The sequence below is a fragment of the Malania oleifera genome, chromosome 5 (genome assembly GCF_029873635.1).
Source record: "Malania oleifera isolate guangnan ecotype guangnan chromosome 5, ASM2987363v1, whole genome shotgun sequence".
In the NCBI taxonomy this organism is placed as follows: domain Eukaryota; kingdom Viridiplantae; phylum Streptophyta; class Magnoliopsida; order Santalales; family Ximeniaceae; genus Malania; species Malania oleifera.
Window position 1 is genome coordinate 29,959,790 of NC_080421.1, and position 21,448 is coordinate 29,981,237.

Below are 21,448 nucleotides of genomic sequence, written 5' to 3' on the forward strand. Positions count from 1 at the left end.
ACAAACGACAAATAACACCTATTACAGGGAATGAGGCAACAAACAAACAATAACAGCTCGTCTAGTTTGTCAGTATAGCTATTCATTAGAATAAGATGAAGTATAGTTTAAATTTTTGGAATCAAGGGAATAGTTATTCCTTATATATATTCTTAATTATTTCATTCAATATGTAACAAGAAAGGAATAGACATCCCCATGATGAAATTTGGGAATAGTTATTCCTTGTTTATTCCTTTTTATGGATTCATAAAATATTTCACATTGTTATTTCCTTTATAATAACAACACAATTTCTTGTATAACTAAATGTAACTAACCTATTAAAACTAATTTATTCCTGGGAATAGGCATTCACAAATCAAATGTAACCTAAATGCAACCACAATACTAGAACCCAAGACCTCCTGGCAGCCTGACTCTGATACCATGTTAGTTACCACTTTCAAAAACTACCTTTTTACCAAGCCTAGTGCCTCCATCTGATTTTGGGATGGAGTCAACGCGAGTCATGTACCTAAAATAGGGATGTGCAATAAGCCTTCTCAAAGTCTGATTTATCATTCTTCATCCCATAAATTAGATCCTCCATTACCTCATTCGCAACCAAGACAGCATCCACAATCTGCCTTCCTCCCACAAGCACTTGGAGTGAAACAAAATATTATCACTAAGGACAAAGAAGGGAGGAATAAATTATTTAAGTAAAACAAGAATGCTACTCACCATCTGGTTTGTTGATTCCCATGCCAAACGCTACCTGTAAAAGATGCAAATATATTTGAATTACTTATTAACAATTTTGCATAAGATTCTGAAATGACAATTGTGATTGTACATACCGTACCCACAATGACCTGAAGCTTATTACTGCTCCACCTGTATCATGAGGATGGATAAGAGACTCCACAAAGCCAAAGTGCTCAACTTACTACATTATGACAGCAGTTTGTATTCTAAGGGGCCACACAATTGTATGATTATCAACTATATTAAAGGAAGACAGCCAGCTCCGCTGATCTCAACTTAGACAAGCAAGGTTATTACTTAATGTGGTTCAGCATGAGCTGGCAGCTGCCCAGGTGCAGGCGTGTTCACGTTAGGCCAACTTCAGATGGACACAATTCTCAACCAACATTCATGCCAATGCCTATTTACATAGTTAGAAAAACCAAATACTCACATAAACTGAAAGTTGTCTACAATTATTCGAAACTTCCAAAATTTACGCATAATTTCAAATTTTTAAAACTTTGGTAATCTGGAATTGACCCTGGAAAATTATAATTCATAGTGTTTGGTTTGTGGGAATACCATTACATACTGGAATTGGATGCACACATTTCAATTCCACTGAGAATAAAATTCCAATTCAGGACAGAATCATTAAAAAAATTTAAAACCCAATTTTATCTGCCATAGAATACAATCCATACACACAAAAATATATATGAAAACACGTACATCCCTCTATGCATGCAGAAGGACCGACATGCATACATACACTCATGTTGACATATACACACACATGCACATCCATTGATGCATGCATACACACAAACATTCACAGAAGGTCTTCAATTTTGATTTCAGCTAAAATTTCAAAGCTCCAAAAGTACAGAAATTTTGATGGAAATTTTGATCTCAATGTCAGCTTTCATTTCAATTTGAAAAAAAAAAAAACGGGGGGGGGGGGAGTTAATTAGATAACGGAATTCTTCATGGAACTATAGAAATGATTAATAGACATAAGAATGTAAGTTTTAGGACTAATATATTATAATTTTTTTTTCTGATAACAAAAGAAAGTATATTAGATAGAAAGAAGAGAAGGTACACGTGCAGGGTCAAGGAGTTCACCATATAAAACAAAAAATAGAAAACAAAAAGACACAAGATCCCAAGATAGAGCTAAACAAAATTAACCAAGAAAACCCCTTTTCAAACATTTCCATCATAATATACCAAACCCTTCAAATTCACTAATTCCCTTTGACCCTTAACCTTTCGACTTTTGTCACCATCCAAACGCACTTCATTTCCTCCAATATCACTCGACTTTGAATCCATTTATCCATAAGATTTGAGCTTCTAACTCCTCCTTTGGAATCTCCTCCATGGTGTGGGCAAAATTCCATCCCTACACTCAAACTTATTTGCCAACCAATCATTATCAAAAAATAAACACAACCCCACCCCACACCCCCCCCCCCCCCCCGGCCCCCCCAAATAGACATTCCAACAGGGGTGGATGAACATAAGATAAATCCTCTATTTCATCATAGGAGTAAAAAACGTAACCACATTGCTCTAGAATCTCATTGAACAACAACCCCCCACCACAATCAAAATCACTATTATCATTTTTTTTTTTTTTTTTGATAATAAAAGAAGAACTTCATCAATAGAACAAGAAAATACAGCTAGGAGAGTAAGACATCTCCTTAACAAAGTCTGGGAAATCCAGATAAGAAACACAAAGAAACAAACTAAAGACAAAAAAACAAAAGAGAGGAAGACCAGCATGAACTAACACTCCAACACATAATGCCAATTGTGCTGAATATCAAAAAAGCTCACCCTCTTAAAATTCCCTCGACCCAAGCACCAAAGAGAAGCTAAATAATGTTTCTTTTCCCAAACCAGCAACTGAGACGACTTTTTCCCTAGAAAAATGCACACATTATGCTCCATCAACATCCCACAAAAAACTGCAAAAAAAAAAAAAAAAGACATTTCCAAAGTGCTGCCCTTTATTTTTTTCCTGCAAAGCCAGCAAAAGACACTGCCAAAAAAATCCTCCATGTCTTGGAACTCACTCAACATTCGCCTAAAACACCCGATGAAGATTCTAAAGCAGGGAACACATATCTATGGAGATATAGCCTTCAAAGGTCTCCTGACCTGCTGTGAGTTATTGGTATTAATTCTATCAAGCGCAACCAACCAAATGGAACTATAAAAAGGAAAGATAAATTATACTATTCAAAAAATCACAAAAAGATTTGCATGAATGAACCCCCGAAGGATACAGAGACCAAGATCGCCTATCCTCCAAAGAAAAATGACAATTATTGAACAAAATAGCTCTACCATCTCCCTATCATTTAATGATCCACAAAAGTAGAAATCCCAAGACGGAAAAGGACCACCTAGATCAACAACAAAAGAAGAATTGTACCCATCCTACCCTGACCTCAAGCAAAAGAAAGCATGAAAAACAAGCAAACAAAACTACATTCCCCAACCAAGGATCTTTGCAAAAACGAATATTACAAGCTCTTCCCACCAGGAATTTAATATAGGGAATGAAGAGGGGATAACTCAGAGAGATAGCTTTCCACGGACTCTCTGAAGAACATCTAAATCTCAAATTAGTATCCCACCCATTCTCATCTAATACATACTTTCAACAACCAAAATCGCTATTATCATAACCTTATGAATCTGAAAAATCCCCCATTTTCTTACCTCCTTACCTTATCTTGTCTTATTAGAACCTTTGAAATTCTTCTCAACGAAAGGAACCTCCACAATATTGAACTCTCCCTCTCTCCTTAGCAACTTTTTTGTTGACTCACAAGAATTTTCTCTCTTATCTTTGAACATCTTCTTCATTTAAGCACCCAAACAAGTTGTCTCTCGATGAGCGTAAACCTTATTTCCTTCAAATTTATTAGTATAAAGATAACAATGATTAGATTTCCCCCTCCTAACCCTGGTTTTTTTATTCTTTCCTCACATCACCTTCTAATACATCTTTAGAACTAAATGCAACTATATCACCACAATCTTGAAATGAATCTAGTCTTCTAGCATCCTAAGCTTCCTCCTGATTTTGGTCAATTTGATTCATATCTTTAATAAATAGAGGTTGAATAATAGTTCTATTAACTGGAGGCTAGACAAAAATTCCGTTACTAGAGGGTATATCTTCCTCCTTTCCAATAATTGTTTTCTGAGATGTAGGAGCAATATTTTGGGCCTATGCATTATCTTGAACAACATAGCAGTACTTGGGTTCCTAATTTATGAATCATGAGTCAGCTTATCACGTAGACCCATTTGTTGGAAGCCCATACGAGGAGAGCCTCCCTTTGGACCCCGTTAAGATTTGTTTAAAAATGAATGACCAAACTTGAAGATGGGTCGCTCCCTCTATTTATAATACAAATTTAAATACATTCTAATGACAATGATACATTTACTAACTCTCACTAATTAACATACTAGCACGTAACACTCAATAATAATACTAAAATATATATATAACCTCTAACCCTCTCCCTAAAGCTGAAGCATAAATGTCATAAGCTCCTAGCTTGTTACAAATGAATCTAACACGAGCATCCTCCAACGCTTTGGTAAACAAATTAGCAAGCTACATGTCGGACTTCACATAAGCGGTTGTAATGAGCTTCTGCAGAAGTTTCTCCTGAACAAAGTGGCAATCAACTTCAATGTGCTTTGTCTGCTCATAAAAGACTAGGTTGGAGGCAATATGAAGAGCAACTCGATTATCACACATCAACTTGATAGGCTGAGAATGCAGAAAACCCAATTCTTCCAACATGTTCTTCAACCAAACAAGTTCATAGGTAGTGTGAGCCATAGCAATATATTTTGATTCAACACTTGACCTTGCCACCACAATTTGTTTCTTATTTTTCCAAGAAACCAAATTACCACCAACCAAGATACAGTACCCGGTGGTGGATCTCCAATCGGAAGGCGATCTAGCCCAATCTACATCTGTATATTTATGGATATAAGTGTGACCATGATCACGAAATAAAAGACCTCTCCTAGGTGCACCTTTGACATATCTCAAGATGCGAATTACTGCGTCCCAATGACTTGTCCTCGGAGAATCTAGAAATTGACTCAACATTTGTTGCAAAAGATATACTCTGCCGAATAATTGTAAGATAATTAAACTTTCTAACATGTCTCCAGTATTGCCCAGGATTAGGTAGCAAATTACCCATATACGACATTAACTTGCTATTACCCGATTTAGATCCCAACATGTCAGTCTTAGCTAACATATCAAGAACATACTTCCATTGTGACAAAACAAATCCAATATGAGATCTTGATCCTTCTATACCAAAGAAGTATTTCAACCATGGTTTTAAACAACGGCCATTACGTAATGGAAAATTGGGTGGCCGAAATTGATACGGGCCGATATTGCGAAGAGGAAGAAATGCACGGCCATAACGGTCCGTAACGGCCATTACACAAACGTTACACTTCATAATGCCCCGTCACAGACCGTTACACTGGCCGACAACTTGCCAGTCGAAGGACGATTCATTAATTCCCTAAATCCCCGAATCCCTGCTTTCCCCCTCTCCCAACCACTCATCCTTGGCGAGTCTGCATCTGCGATTCAATCTGCTGTTCAAAAGAAAAGATTGGAAAGAAGAAAATGAAAATCGTACATTTGAACTTTGATTTGTTGTTGGACGAAGCTAAATAAGAAGGCTTCTTCAAACTTCGAAGCCTCAAATCTACCCCCTCAAGCAGCCGTCGTGGCCTTGCAAGAGTTGTAGCAGCTTCGCGAATCACCAGCGATAGCCTTGCAACAGCTCCACCGCCTCCGCAAGTCGCCGATAGCCCTTCAGCAGCACCCTGCACCAATCATTGCGACTCGCCAGTGGCCAGCCCTTTGATTTCGACTTTGGAGTCTCGTTCGTCGCTTCAACGCTCCTCTCTCAACTCAGCACTCCACTCTCGTCTCTCCACTCTCCAACGCACATAGTGTATGAGACCCACTCGCCACTTCAACTTTTCATTATATCTTCTTTTCAAAAAATTATATTTTGTTGTAACTTGTTACTTGTTTGTTAAATTGAATAAAAAAAGTAATTTAATATAGTAAAAAATTAGAAATCAACAATAATGACATGTAAAATGATTTTTTTCTTAATTTTTGTATATTTCAATTGCCTTATTTTTTGAAAAGTAATTATGAAAGGCTACCTCCATCACATATTTCTTTTTTCTTGATATTTTTTAAGTTTTAAAACATCACTTTGACCTTAAATTTGAAATTAGGTAAAAAAATCTATACATGATCTATTTTTTGTTTTTAGTTATCAAATAAAGTAAAATATGATAAATTAATAAACAAAATTTTAACTTAATACATTAATAATTCAGATTTTTTTATTTCATTTTTTAATTGAATGTCTTTTGTCCTGTAAAAACAAATCCTAAACTAGTCCTTGTACTACTAGAATTACAAGAAAAAATTTAATTTAATCCGTATTCCATATACTGAGAAAATGCTTAAAAAGTTAAATAGTCTATTTGTATTTATAAATCTCTATTAGTGATGTATATGAAAGTAGAGCAAAAGTCTTTTTCACCTTTAAAATTGCAATGTTAATTTCTTATAGTTATAAATGAAAATAAAATCAAGTTATAAAAATAATGAAAATATATTTTTTTTAAATAAAGGAACATATTTTTTTTGTAATTATCCAAACACTTTAAAGATATGTATTTATTGAAATCCTTTCAACAAGAGAGCACACCCCTTAAATATATGCACAAACACTCTTATTTTACTAATAAATAAAATATCTAATATTTTATAATTTTATTTATTTAAATATTTTAAATAAACATTACATATTATTTTCAATAAAATATTTTATTTTATTTTTACATAATAAATATTTAAAATTAGAAGGATTATTTAGTACTTACTATTTAATATTTACTTATTATATTATACCTTTCATTTTTTTATAAAGGTTGTTACTTTGTATTTTCTATGTGTTTTGTGTAGAGATCATCAAATCAAGTCTATCAAGATGCCACATGAGAAAGGAAATGAGAACATACCTAGTGAGGACACTGGATGGCATTTTAGCAGTCCGGTGGACGGTAACAGACATGTTATTATGTGTAAATTGTGTGGAAGGATAATTAAAGGAGACATTACACGCTTGAAACAACACTTGGCACATAAAAAGGGTCAAGTGGCTAGATGCTCAAATGTGACCACACAAGTAAGAGAACAAATGATGAAACATCTATAACAGTATACTGAGAAGAAAAGAGACAAACAAAAAAGGCAAGATAAAGCAAAAGCCCAAATTAGAGGAGATTTTGAGAATTTGAGCAATGAAGAAGACTCGGAAAAAGAAAGAATGAGATTTGTTCGACAAGAAAGCATACAATCACAACAACAATGGGAAGAGAGACAAAGATTTGAGCAAGAATAACTGGAGGGGGTAATATTTATGAAAAGGGAGGCGGCTCTGGCAATGGTGCTGCCAGTGGTTTCAGTAGAGTAGGAGTTCGATCTTATAGTGGTCGAGAAGCTAGAGGTAGTGGACGACAATGGATCAATCCCGATGCCCCTGAAGCTAGACTAAGGTCAATGGATCCTATTTTAGAAAGAAGCAATAGTGCAAAACAACCAAAAATCAACACTAAGTTACTGAAAGGTTTAAGAAGTAAATTAGGAAAAGCAGTTGGAAAATTCTTAATTTATAATCAGATTCCAGCAAATGTAGCTGACTCTCCATTTATGTAATTTATGCTTGATGTTGCAGCAAAGGTTGGAAAGGGGGTGAAGTTTCCATCACCCTATGAGGTATTTGTAATTTATTTGGAGAAAGAGTATCTAGAAATGGAAGATTATATATCTTCTTTTGCTGGCATTTGGAAGAAGAGAAGTGTAACCCTTATGCGTGATGGTTGGTCAAGATTAATTAGAAAACACATAATAAACTTTTTAGTTTACTGCAATAGAGGCACCGTGTTTCATAAGTCAGTTGATGCCTCTGATGTGCCAAGTAGAATAGTTGAATATTATTTCAAGTAATTTTCTAATTTTAATTGTATATGCAAATAATATCATGGACTTGTATATATGTTTTTAATTAAGTAGTAGTAATTATTAGATCTTTAATTTCATTTCAGATTAATAGACGTGGTGGTTGAAGAAATTGGAGAGGAGAATGTTGTCCAAGTAGTGACTGATAATGAAGCTGCAATGAAGGCAGAAGGGAAATTATTAATGCAGAAGAGGCTCAATCGCTATTGGACATCATGTGCAGCGCATTACATAGACCTTATTCTTGGAGATATTGGTAAGAAAAGTAACGTGAAGAATGTCTTAAAAGATGCAAGAACAATAACCTCCTTTATTTACAACCACACATGAACATGAAATTCACAAATAGAGAGTTACTTCGTCCTGCCATTACTCGATTTGCCACCAACTTCATTGCTTTGGAGACTATTGTTAGGCTTAAAAAAGCATTAAGGGAAATGTTTACATCTGAAGCTTGGAAAAACTCAAGGTTTGGGATAGCAAAATCAGGCCCAACATATTATTCAAAGAAGATTATCTTAGGCAAAGAGTTTTGGCAAAAGGCCTCTGATATAATTAAAGAGCAAGAACTCTTAGTGAAAGTTCTTAAATTAGTTGATGGTGATGAAAAACCAACCATGGGTTTCATATACGAGGCAATTGATAGGGCGAAAATGGTCATTCAAAAAAATTTCCGGTTCTACAAAGACTATTGGAAAATTATTGACAACCGATGGAATTTTTCAATTGCACCTAGATTTGCAAGCTGCTGGCAAGTGTAAATCAAATACAACTTTTTATTATTTTAACTTTTAAATTATGCATAGTTGCACTAAAAAACTATTGATTAATATATTTCTAAGTTTAATTTTAGTATATTTTTGAACCCACAATTTCTTTATGGTGCCCCACCCTTTCCAAAAGTTGTTAGAGAAGTCATGGATGGGGTTAAAAAAGTGATAACCAAGTTGATACCCGATATAGACACTCAAATTCAAGCTATTAATCAAGTAAGTATTGGTTCCATTAAATTGAATAATGAATTGTTTTAGTATTCTGTAATATTTTCTAGAATAATTATTAATACATATAATTAATTAATTAATTATATTTCACAATCATCCTTTTTTAATTGTTGTTATACCGAGATAGGCAGGAGACATTTGGAACCCTGTTGGCTCAAAGAGCAATGAAACAAACAAATCCTCGTAAATATAGCTAAATAATGGATGAATGGCTCTATTTTCTCTCTTTATGTTCAAATTTGACTTTTGAAAAATACGCTATACCGACATAAAACTCTCTTTAATTATTCATGCAATTGGGGCACCTTTAGCCTTATCCATACGAAAACAAGAAATAGATTAAAGTACATGAGACTACAAAAACTTATTTTCGTACATTACAACATGAGGTTAAAGTTAAGACATACAATGAGAAGAAGTCAATAGGAAATTGAAGATGGTTTCAATCCTATCAATTTGGACTACATTTTCGAAGAACATGATCCTTTGAGTCAATGGTTAGAACAGAGAGAGACACCACTACTCGACGGTCAAGACAATTCAAATTAGTTAGAAGAAGAGGTTGGTGGTATTGTAGAAGGAGGAGATCAACCACCAATAAACGTGCATGATTCAAGTTCAAGCCCTAAACGTACACAAAGTGATGACAATCTTAGTTTGAGCCCACCAAGTGATGATGATAGTGGTAGTGGTACTAGTACTGGATCTACGGTTGGGGGGTTGGTAGTGGTGGCGGCAGCGGCGGCGGCGGTGGCAGTGTAGAATATGAATATGGATATGACACAGGGACATCATTTGTACGGGATATATATCCTTCTAGTCGTTATGGACTACATGATATACCTGAAAATTATGACTTGAGTATTCCTCCAAGGAACCAATCTTCACAACCTAGGAGAAGGAGAGCAACTAGTGGTGACCCTAGTGATTCTACTGAAGATTCATATGGTGTAGTTCGTAGTCTTGGTGACTTTGGTTTAGATGATTCATCATCACAATCATATGGATCTCATCCAGCATATCCACATTATGCGTCTCGTGACTCACGTTTTTATCCTAGTGGATCAGAAATCTCAGGATCTAGTGAGTCTTCTTCTACACACTACTAGGAGCCAGCCCCAGCCCCAACTTATGGATATTATTCAAGATAAGGTCAAGGAGGAGATTATGCAGCTCCAACATCAGTTGGATCTTCTTCACTACTGATACATTTTCAGGAGCAACAACAAAATCACATAAACATGGGTTTATTCAGTTATGTATTTCCACAAAGGTGGGGAGATAAATCCCAATCCCAATCTCAAGATAGAGATGCAAATTCTGAAGACTCACCACGTCATTCATTTTGGTGGTGACATGTGCTATGTTATAAATTTGTAAAATTGTATTCATGCATTCAACTATTAATATTTGATACCAATCATTTTTCAAATTCATGTATGTGTATATTAAGTATTGACTCATTTTTAGTAACGTTATCTTTAATTAACTGATTGAGTCCGATTCTTCATTTTAATTACATTTCCACATCTTTTTACCTATTAAAGTAATGCAAACTATAAAAAAAATATGCTTTTTTTTGTAAACAGCGCACTCAAATTAATATAAAAATCATATTACCTATTAAAAAGCATTTGTAGGTTAACTAAAAGCCATCAAAATTCATTAAAAATCGTGCATTAATGGATTTCATGCTTATTTTTCAATTTTGGCATGGTTGTGCATGCGTGAAAAAAAACCACGACCGTTACGCACTCTTCCCCTATAACACTTATGTCTCCCATGTCCTACGACAGTTACTCGACGTTACCCGCAACCGCGATTTCGACCTATGATTTCAACGGTCCCAAATCTTTGGTCTGAAACTTAGTCTATAAAAAAAGTTTAAGACTTTGAATACCTATATCATCACCACATGTAATAACAATATCATCCACATAAACAACAAGAAGGGTCTTATCCGATGAAGTATGACGATAAAACACTGAATGATCCATAGCACATTGTCGAAGACCAAACTCAAGTATTATAACACTAAAACGACCAAACCATGCTCTGGAAGACTGTTTTGAACCATATAAAACTTTCTTGAGCTAACACACTAAGTATGACTCCCACTAAGCAACAAATCCAAGTGGTAGCTCCATATAAACCTCCACCTCAAGGTCATCATGCAAGAAGGGATTTTTTACATCTAACTGATGCAAAGGCCAGTGAAAAGTAGTAGCCAAGGAGATAACAGGCGTACTAATGAAAGTTTGGCAACTAGAAAAAAAAAGTATCAGAATAATCTAGACCATACACTTGAGCCACAAAACCATTAGGGTTGACTTTTATAGTGTAAACTCAGTGACAACCAACCACAAACATGTCAGGAAGAAGAGGTACCAAGTCCCAAGTACCAATGTCATGTAAAGCATTGCATTCATCTCTTCAACCATAGCATCCCTCCACCCTAAATGGGCTAAGGCTTCCAAAACAAATTTAGGAAGGGTAGTAGATGACAGAGCTATGACAAAACAATAATAGAAGGATGATAAGGAGTCATAAGAAACATAGTTGGAAATGGGGTGTTGAGTACATGTGCGTTTACCTTTCCAAACAGCAATAAAAGGATCAATATCATGGGAAGTATGATCATCACATGAGAAAACCAAAGATGTGGTGGTAGAAGCTTGAGCGGACTCTCTTGGACCTGCCGTCTTGAATACGCCTGCAAATTAGAATGATCAAGGTGATGAGAAGGACTCGAACTATATAGAGGCTCAGATGCAGCAACATAGAATCTATAAGATTAGGCAAATGAAGATATTCATTGAGCTTAAAAACACTCAGTGACTAGATGTACAAGGTATAGACTCAAATAAGGTAACATCAGCAGAAACAAAGAAGCGAGACAACACAGACTATAACAACGATATCCCTTTTTGAGTATATGAGTAGCCTAGAAAGACACATTTTATAGCACAACAATCCAACTTATCCATCCTAGGAGTTAGTTGATGAACAAAGGACACACACTCAAATATACGAGGAATAGAAAATATGGTGAATTAGGAAAGAGAAAGGAGTAGGGAATTTTATCATTAAGAACAAAGGATGGCATTCTGTTGATCAGATAACAAGCAATAAGTACAGCATCACTCCAAAACACTTTAGGTACATGCATTTGACAAAGTGAAGTGCAAGTGATTTCAAGAAGATGTCTATTTTTTCGCTCTACAACCCCATTTCGTTGAGGAGCATGGGCACTAGATGATTAATGAACAATACCAAGCTGAGTCATATAAGTAGTGAATTATGCACTAAAAAACTCTTTAACATTATCAATTCGAAGTATTCAAACTGGTAAACCAAATTGAGTCTTTATTTCATAACAAAAGGAAGAAAATAAATGAAATAACTTAGAATGATCTTTTATTAAATATAACCAAGTCATTCTTGAATAATCATCCACAAAGGTTACAAAGTATCAGAAACCCAACTTGGACACGACCCTACTAGGATCCCATAGATCCGAATAAACTAACAAGAAAGGGCTTGCAGCCTGTTTATTGATCCGAGAAGCGAAAGAAACACGATGGTGCTTTCCTAACTAACAAGACTCACAATCGAGAGTAGACACAACTTAAACGAGGAACAAGTCATTTTAACTTTTCCAATGAAGGATGACCCAAGCGACAATGAATTTGGAAAGGTGTGGCAGCAAAAGTGCAAGCGGTAGAAAGAGATAGCGACTCATAGTGATAAAGTCCACCAACTTCACGCCCTCTACCAATTGATTACGCGTCAAAGTTGCATAATTAGGCGTTTAAATGCATTAAGTAATTCAATTTTACTTAACTGCCTAGTTATGTGTAGTATTTTAACATTGAACTCAATTGATGATATTAAGTTAATTATCCTATCTTTGCCCATAAATTTACGAACTTTCGTGCTTAATTATTGCAAGGCAATTCTCGGGAATAAAAGGTGAAGGCTCAAGCATTTTAAAGCAATGAAAGTGGCATGCTCAAGGAGGGCACACGTGATGGGCTATGAAGAAACAAGAACATGGACCATGAAGACTAAAGAGAAACAAGAGCATGGGTCATGCAAAGAAAGAAGGCCCATGCGGCCATCCTTTGTTGAATTAGAGTTTTAAAGAGTGCTGGCGATATGCATGTGTGTGGGCTGCAAGGGCAGCCGTGCTTGAAGAAAAAACAAGTCACATGGGCCATCCAAAATAAGCCCATGCACTACAAGGAGAAGCACTACATGGCTAGGGCAGCTTGCGGGGGAAGGAAAGGAGGGTTTTAAGCTAGGTGTGGCCGCATGTTGAAGGAGGTTTGGTGGACGTGAGCAAGAGGGCAGCGCAGCTGGGAGTTTTTGAGCAGCCTTGCGTATCCACATGGCTTAGACTCCTCTTCTCTACTCTTCTCTCCTCCTCTCCTCTCTTTCTTCTTGTTTTTTTGTTCTTTTGTGTTCTTCACCTTGAGGTTTATTTGGAGTGCAAGTGTTGAAAGTCGGAACAGCTGCGGATTGAAGAGTTTGGAGCAGCCAAACCTAGAGAGGAATCCTCTCCATTCGGCCATAGATTCCTCTCTCTTTTCACTCTTCTAGCTTTTGTTCTTCGTGTTCTCTACTTTAATGCTTATTTCAATACTTTGTTTTGTTTAATTTATTGTTGGATTAAACTTGTTTTGATTAAGTTATTGTTGGATTGAGTTGTTTCATTGTTGAATGGGTTATTAGATTAATGAAGTTCTTGTGTTTAGTTCATTGTTTGAATGTTTAAACGTTGGGTTATTTTGTTCATTTAATTTTGTTATCGTTTACTTTATTGATTGAATGAGTCATTGAATGAGTTATTTTTGTTGCATTGGTTCTGCATAGTTTGTTAAGTTTGATTTGTGTTTATGGGGCATTTTAAAACACAAGGAGATTAAGATTTAGTTAAGTAACAAGGTTGCACACAAGGTGTTTGATAGAATGTCCTTTAGAGCATAAACATTATATTTGGTCGTTCATTAGAAATAGGTGATTTATATTTGGCCGTTTATTGTTAGAAATAGGTGATTAGATGATGTTGTTGAATGTGGTTTAGCTCCTCGAAGCAAGGATAATCATTATTCATTCAACACACGTCCTCAATTTCTTATAATTTAGGGACAAGAATAGTGTTGGTGACAAGGATATCAGCACGTGAATTTTAAACTTGTTACGTAACTAAGTTTTGCATCTTACTTAGGTTTATAAACATGCTGTGTTTTAATTTCATTTAGACCATTGAGTAGATAATTTACCAATCTCACACCAAAGCAAGAAAAGGAACCATCTTCGGACTATGTCCGGAAACCCCGCTCCATCGTAAATAACATGTTAGTTAGTCATAGATTTTAATTTCCTTCATTTTTGGATAATAGTTAAATTTGGAATTCAACCATACCGTTCCCTGTGGAGATGACTTGTGAACTTCTTTAATTACTACTTGCCGACACTCTTATACTTGGGAGTTATTCTCTAAGGTGTTTTTAGAGTCAAGTCATGGATCTAGTAATTTTGCTGACAGATATAAGGTTGAAAGGATATTTGGGAATATATATAAAACTGAAGGAAGAGAAATAGAAGAAGTGGGGAAGTGGGATTTACAGTCCCAATTCCCTTGACTGCAGTATTGGATGCATCAGCAAAAGTAACACAAGGTAAATTTTCAAGATATTGAAGAGTGGAGAAATAGCTAGCTATACGTATGATATGATCAGTGGCAGCGGAGTTTATGACCCAAGGAGTAGGACGAGAAGTACTGGATGACAGGCATACTGTGTGATTACCTGTTTGGGCAAGAGATGCAATGGGAAGTGAAGCTTGTAGTTGCGTTTGATACTGCTAGAGCTTGAAATACTCTTCCTCTGACATGGATACAGCACGTTGCCCCCAAAGGTGTGAAGTCAATGGTGGCTGCATTGGCAACACATGAAGGTCTGCCCTGAAAATCCAAACACTGCTCAATAGTATGATTATTTTGTCCACAATGAATGCACTTGCGAGGAGTACCTCTACCTCGTCCATGATAACTTTTGTTGTTGTTTGGTAGAGAACTAGAATCACCCTGTGTAGCAAAGGTTGTCCTTTCAAAGTCAGATGCAAGAGCAAGAGAATGCATGCTAAAGGAAGCACAAAGGAGGCAAGAATAAACATTGGCAAATGATGGCAGCTCGTTATCTGGGACCAAACTGCCTCAAACCCAGGTCTCAAGCTTGCTAGAACATGAAGAACTGTCATCTGCTCCCTCTACTTTGGCACCTCATGAACGTCGGCAGATATAGTTTGCACAACATTAAGCTTCTCATGAATACACTTCATCTCTCCAAAATAATCTGCAATGCTCCTATCCCCATCTTGTAACTGAAAGTACTCATAGGATAAATCATACATACGTGCAATGTTACTGGAGTAAAGAAGTTTGACATAGTCCCAAATCTCCTTGCACATATCTATGCAATCTATGGTTCCATTGAATTCCATTAAAGGAAAACACTCAAGGCATCTTCTTGAACCCACACGTCTTTTCTATTCTCATCAGAAGACTCAAATTGGAGCAAGTGGTCAGATTTCTCTAATCCTGCAAAAAATATCCGAAGAACTTTAGACCATTGAACATGGTTCTTTCCATCCAACTTTGGGGTCGTTATTTGCGACAGCAATGTAGGAAACAAATTTTTGGGATTCACAGATTCCATCCCAACACTCACAAATCACCAATCACACCAAAAATAAGAATAACAATCCAAACTAATCAAGACAATCACAAACTATGTGAAGCACCAACACAATGATGGATAAGGTGAACAACTCACCAATGCATATTGCACTGCCACAGCACTAACAAACAGCAACCACGTGAAAAACAAGAAGAGCAATCAATAATCAGAACAATCATAAACCATGTGAAGTACCAACGCAACCACGGACAAGGTGAACAACTCACTGACAGATATAGCACTACCACAACCTCACAACTGAACATACGAACGCTGCCACAGCTTCAAAAAACTCAACTCACCGACAGATATGGCACTGCCACAGCCTCACAACTGAACATATGAATGCTGCCACAGCTCGAAAAAGGTCACAAGGAAACTTTCACATATCCTGAACAGAAATTAACAGAATACCGCGAGTGCATGGTTGAAAAAGGTTGAATTTTTAACAAAAAACTGGCCTAACAGCTTGATAATATAGTCTAAAGAAGGAATCAGAGCATGGCAGAAGAAAAAAAAGAAAAGAAAAAAGTGACTAGAACTTCTCTCACGCGCCGGCGCGTGGGGTCGGCCTTGCCAGCATTTGGCGTTTTGTGGGGTGGGTCATCGGGGCCTGGGGAGGGGGGGGGTTGATTATGGGTATATGGTTGGTTTTATGATTTAGTATGAGATGGAGGTGGATTAGGGAAGAACAGCCGCAAGGATGGTGTTTTCCAGCAACGGCTGAGGGAAATAGACTTTATATGGGATCATGCTCTGATACCATGTTAAGATTTGATTAAAAATGAATGACCTGACTTGAAGATAGGTCTCTCCCTCTATTTATAATACTGATTTAAATACATTCAAATGAAAAGAATACCCTTAATAACTCACATTAATTAACATACAACACACTCAATAATAATAATGCTAAAAGACATATATAACCTCTAACAGGTTCAACTAAAGCCCGTATCAACCTTTCCTGAACATTGGACCTTTTCAAACAACTGGCTCAATTTAGTCAAAAATGAAATACCTCCTTTTTCAATTACCTAGGCCAGGTCCAAATGAGAAGCATGCAGCCGCCCAATTCTCTCCACTACCTCCTCCCCAAACGCAACCCTAGTCGCCTAACCAATTGTCTTTGCTCCATCCGAAACCATAGCTTCCTTCTCGCTCTTGTCAATCAAAACTGACTAATTTGCAATGGCCCTGGGCCCATTCAAATGCAGTTTGTCTCCACACCAACAACCCAGTTGTTGTTCCCCAACCTTCAAACCTTTCTTTACAAAATGGACTTGACTACCATCGCCATCACCTTCATGATTTTTTTCCTTCCAATACCACCTAACTCCACGATCTATGTCGTGAAGAGTCATCTGCACCTACACTCCCAGGATCTTCACAAAAATCCTTTGTTATGTCACAGAAAACACCCATGCAGCTTTGTCACCCATCGCCTTTTTCACCCCAAGGAAAAAAAATTCAGAACTTCTTCCTTTCCCCTCCCCCAACCCTAACTCCAAATAGATACCCATCTTCATCCATTTAATCAACAGTCAGGGCTTCATGATACCTAATAAAACAGATGGAAACCTCCTTTGCATGTGACTAAAAGTAGATATGCCACCAGCAAACCAAGACACAGCCTCTCCTGAAAATCTAACCCACCTGTGACGAGAGACATTGTTCTCGACCACAAGCAAGGACACAATCTCCTTATCTAATCGCAGATCAAAAGATTTACCTTCAATAAGAATTTATCATTTCAAGAACAATGGCTACCGCAAGAAATTCCATAGCATTAAATGCACAAAGGGAAAAAGGCATAGTTCCCGAGAGAGAGAGAGAGAGAGAACAAGACCTCCGTGAAATTTCCCCATGCACAAGTATATTATAAATTAAATACATCTAGTGTATGAAGTGCAATAGTTATATTATAATGTGTATTAAACATATTTGATTACTATGACTAAAATTCATTAATCAATTAAATATTATTTATTATATAAATAAATACTAGGATAATTTAGACAGGAACGTTTAAATAAAATGTTGTTGCCATATCCAAGTTTAATTTTCATACAGCTTCAAAATCCCTTGTAATAATCTTTTGTTTCAATAAAAAATAGATTAGTTAAGAAACAAATTTCTCTTTGGGTTTAAATCTTAGATTTTTCATTCTATTGTTGAAATTTTGACAAGTTTTGCAAAAATTTCAAGATTTTGATAAGTTTCGAAAAATTTATTGAAATTTCAATGGAAATCTTGTAAGCTGGAAATGGACTGCTATTTTGATTTCAACTGACAGAAAGTGGAAATTTCGATGGAAATTTCAACAATTTCATTGAAATTCAAGATCATGATCACATACACACCTATGAAGCACAGATAGTGGAAAACACCCCGCATATATATATATATATATATATATATATACTCGGAGAGAGATATACCTGGGACAAGTAGTGAAATGCATCAGATGCATACCTGCAATTTGTAATTAATATTTTAATTTCAGATGCCACATAGATATACCATTATACCTAGATTATGTGAGGATATGCTTGGATTACCTCTGCGATACGTATGAGATACTTCCAGAACACAACTGGGTATAGATTCATAATTTCCCCTTCAAAGCTCAGACATAGTTCCTTTATTTTGAGAATTTTTTGTGTTGCAATTTCTTTTTAACCCTGTTAGAGGCTCTCTGTTGTGAGTTTTGGCCCAAAAATTAGTTTATTTTTTATTTATTCAAGATGTGAAATTAATGTTTTCTTTTTTGTGTCAGTATCTGCATTGTCTATGACAACAAGTTTATATACGTGGTATCACCCTCTTTGGAACTTTTTTTTTTTTTTAACAAAATAGATGAAGTCACTAGATAAGAAAAAATATGCAAAAGGAGAATAAGAAATCCTCGTAAAGAAAAAGATGAAAAAAAAAACAAACAAACAAACAATAACACAAGAAACAGCAATGGACTAATAAAGCTAGCCAATCCCATTGAATATCAGGAAACCTCACTTCTTCAAAGCAACCAGCAGCGGCACACCAAAGCGAGGCCAAATGATGAGCCTTATGCCATGACAAAGAGGAGTTCATATTTTTCATCATAAATATACAAGCATTTTGTTCCAGCCATAAACCTTGCAGAACTACAAAAACTGCACAACACCACAAAGCATCAGCATCCTCTTCCTACCAAAACCAGAAAATGAAATGATCAACAGATCCACCACCAACTACGGACTCCAACTTTCTTATAAAACATCAAAAATCTCATTCCATCTTCCAAGAAAAAGAGCAATGCAGAAACATATAAGGAGCTATTCCCTTCTTCGTGGTTGATTCAGGTAGTCCTCTGGTTATTGAAACTTGCATTTGAGAAGATCTCTAAATGATAGAGAACTGATGGAACTTTCCTCGTCGTTATTAAACAATTGTCATATTTCTTCACATAGTAATACTTGGTCCTGGGCTTTGGACTATTTAAGGATGTATTCCTGTAAATCATTTTTTGAGTAAGCCCCCATCAAATCAAGGCATTCAATTGATCTGAAAAATAATTAATGGAGTCCTTACCTGTCTCTGTACACACAGATCCCTATATTGGTGATTATTCTCCATTTGTAGTGAGGTTTTAGTGTCACCAGCTAGTGCATTCTGCCTCAGGCCATACAGATCCTCATCTACATTTGCTCCTTAAATAAATGGAATAACCCGTTATCTACAGGAGGTTCAGACTCAGCTTTCATCTGGTCAACTGCTGGAGTAAAATCTGAATCTGAAAATCAAGGCTAACCCTCTACAAACACTGAGAACTCATTGCAGAAATATCGGCTTTATCTGTCCCATCCTCTTCAAGATCCCCACTAAAGCCTTCAAACATCTGATCCTGCCTTTCCATTTCAAAATCAGCTCTCATCCAATCCTCCAAAAGTTCCCTCTCAGATTCACACATACTGCCCATCTCTTCTTCTGAATCATACACCAAGTCATCCTCCATATCCACTTCTGATATTGATAACATCCTCTCTAAAGAAGCTGCAACTGACACAGCATCTTGGTTGCAAAATCATCTTGCTCCTTGCTGCTCATAGAAGCCTCTTCAATATAGCCCTCTGCCACTGATTTTTCTGGATCCATGCTGTCCTCAGCAGTCTGCCCACCAAAAACATCCAAGTTAACTTGATCTAGGCTATCCTTCTCTGCCTCTGCTGCTGACCCTGATTTTTGCATTTCCAGATTTGGACCCTTTTCAAACCCCCCCCCCCCCCCTTTTTTTTTTTTCTGAATTTGGTCCCTTCCTTTTAATGACCCACACCACCTTGGTTTTATTCTGCCAATATAAATTAAACCATTGAAATGCCATCCAGCTGCAGTCAAACCTGTTGGCCTCACAGAAGACCCCCCAGCATGAATGAGATCTTTCCTAGTGTCCCCATCCCCGACATATTAAGGGAAAAGGATTTGTATTAGTTGCATGGCCTCTTCAGTCCCTTTGGTGGTGGGCTATTTCCTATTCAGCCTCTATTCTCATTGCCCGAGCTCGTCTGGTCGCATCAGCATCGAAGTTCCATGATATCCTTTAAAACATGCTAAACCTCACTCCTCTCCTTCTCCTCAACTCTCTGAATGTTAAATGACCCACAGTCAGAGCATCTCCAACTGCAACAGTTAGGCTTGGAAATATCTACAGATGGTGCTGATAATTCCAACAGGGCGGCAAGGAAGTCCCTCCGCCCTTTTTTCCGGTCCCATTCTGGAATTTGTGTCATAAAAATTCTTGCTATTGGCCTTCTTCAAGCATTAGAACCTTCACCTGACATTTTCAAGATCCTTAACCGACACACTGCTTTATGCCTTTTGGTATTATAATGCCACTGCAGTTTGCTGCAACCCCTTCATTTGCTGCACTTAACACCCCTGTCAACCTCAATACCCACACGAGTTCCTCCTTTTCCAGCACAAAGAACACAAGCTTGCCTGTGTATTCAATGATACGGAAATTCGAAGCATCCATTCAGATGATAGTAATCACTTTCCTCTCAGTTTTAAGTGTGGCATGTTCACCCATTTTAACTTCGAGCACTACCAAGACTTGTGATAAGACAAGACGATAAGAGGGAGAGGGTAAAAAGGTTCAGCGCAAGGTCATAACAATTTCTCAAAGCTTATTATAGGACTTTCAAGATGGATGAAGGCTTAGTGGGTTGCAATGCAAAAAGGTTCCAATTTCTGGAGTACAAGGGATCATAAGTTCGGTTATACTAGAGTGGTGAATGGCATAAGAAGAGGCCCTCGTCAGTTATAGGGTTGTGGTTTTGGTGATCAAACGAAAGATTATGAAGGAGAACACTGATCAGCTGGGATGACCTAGCTGCATGTTACCAACAAAGGTTTCAAAGTACATACATGGTTTCGAGGATGGGGTTGACATGGAGGGACAACAACTATAGCAGGGCAAAAGGGGGAGGTTGTGGAAGGGAGTTTTCGAGAGGGAAGATTACTGTAACAGGGTAAAGGGGGGAGGTTCTGGAAGGGAGTTGTCGACTGTGTTCTCATGCTCAAGGGCTTGAAGCTGAAGGGTGCTGAGAGGATGGAAGCATCGCCTCACCTTCATCGAATTCTCTAAGAAATAGGCTCATAAGGCAAACAGCTTATATAATCAAGGAAAAGAAGTGCCAAGTGCAGAATGTCCCACCCCCCCCCCCCCCCCCCCAAAAAAAAAAAAAAAATCTTCCCAAAACTGAACACGATACCCTTTATCCACAATAAGTTTACTGTAAGGAATAAAAAAGAGAATAAATATACGAAATACACTTCCGACAGACTCTCAAAAGAACATCTCA

General features: G+C 36.9%; 1 protein-coding gene across 4 annotated transcripts in view; it reads right to left on the reverse strand.

The window, feature by feature from the left end:
* LOC131156322 (ATP-dependent DNA helicase Q-like 2) overlaps positions 1–21,448 on the reverse strand; it is a 141,036-nt gene that overhangs the window by 65,025 nt on the left and 54,563 nt on the right. For all 4 annotated transcript variants that reach the window (XM_058109912.1, XM_058109914.1, XM_058109913.1 and 1 more), the window contains 2 exons: positions 843–879; positions 727–760 (listed from right to left, as the gene is read on the reverse strand). In XM_058109912.1, coding sequence (XP_057965895.1) covers positions 727–760; positions 843–879 — 71 coding nt within the window. The remainder of the gene's footprint in view (positions 1–726; positions 761–842; positions 880–21,448) is intronic.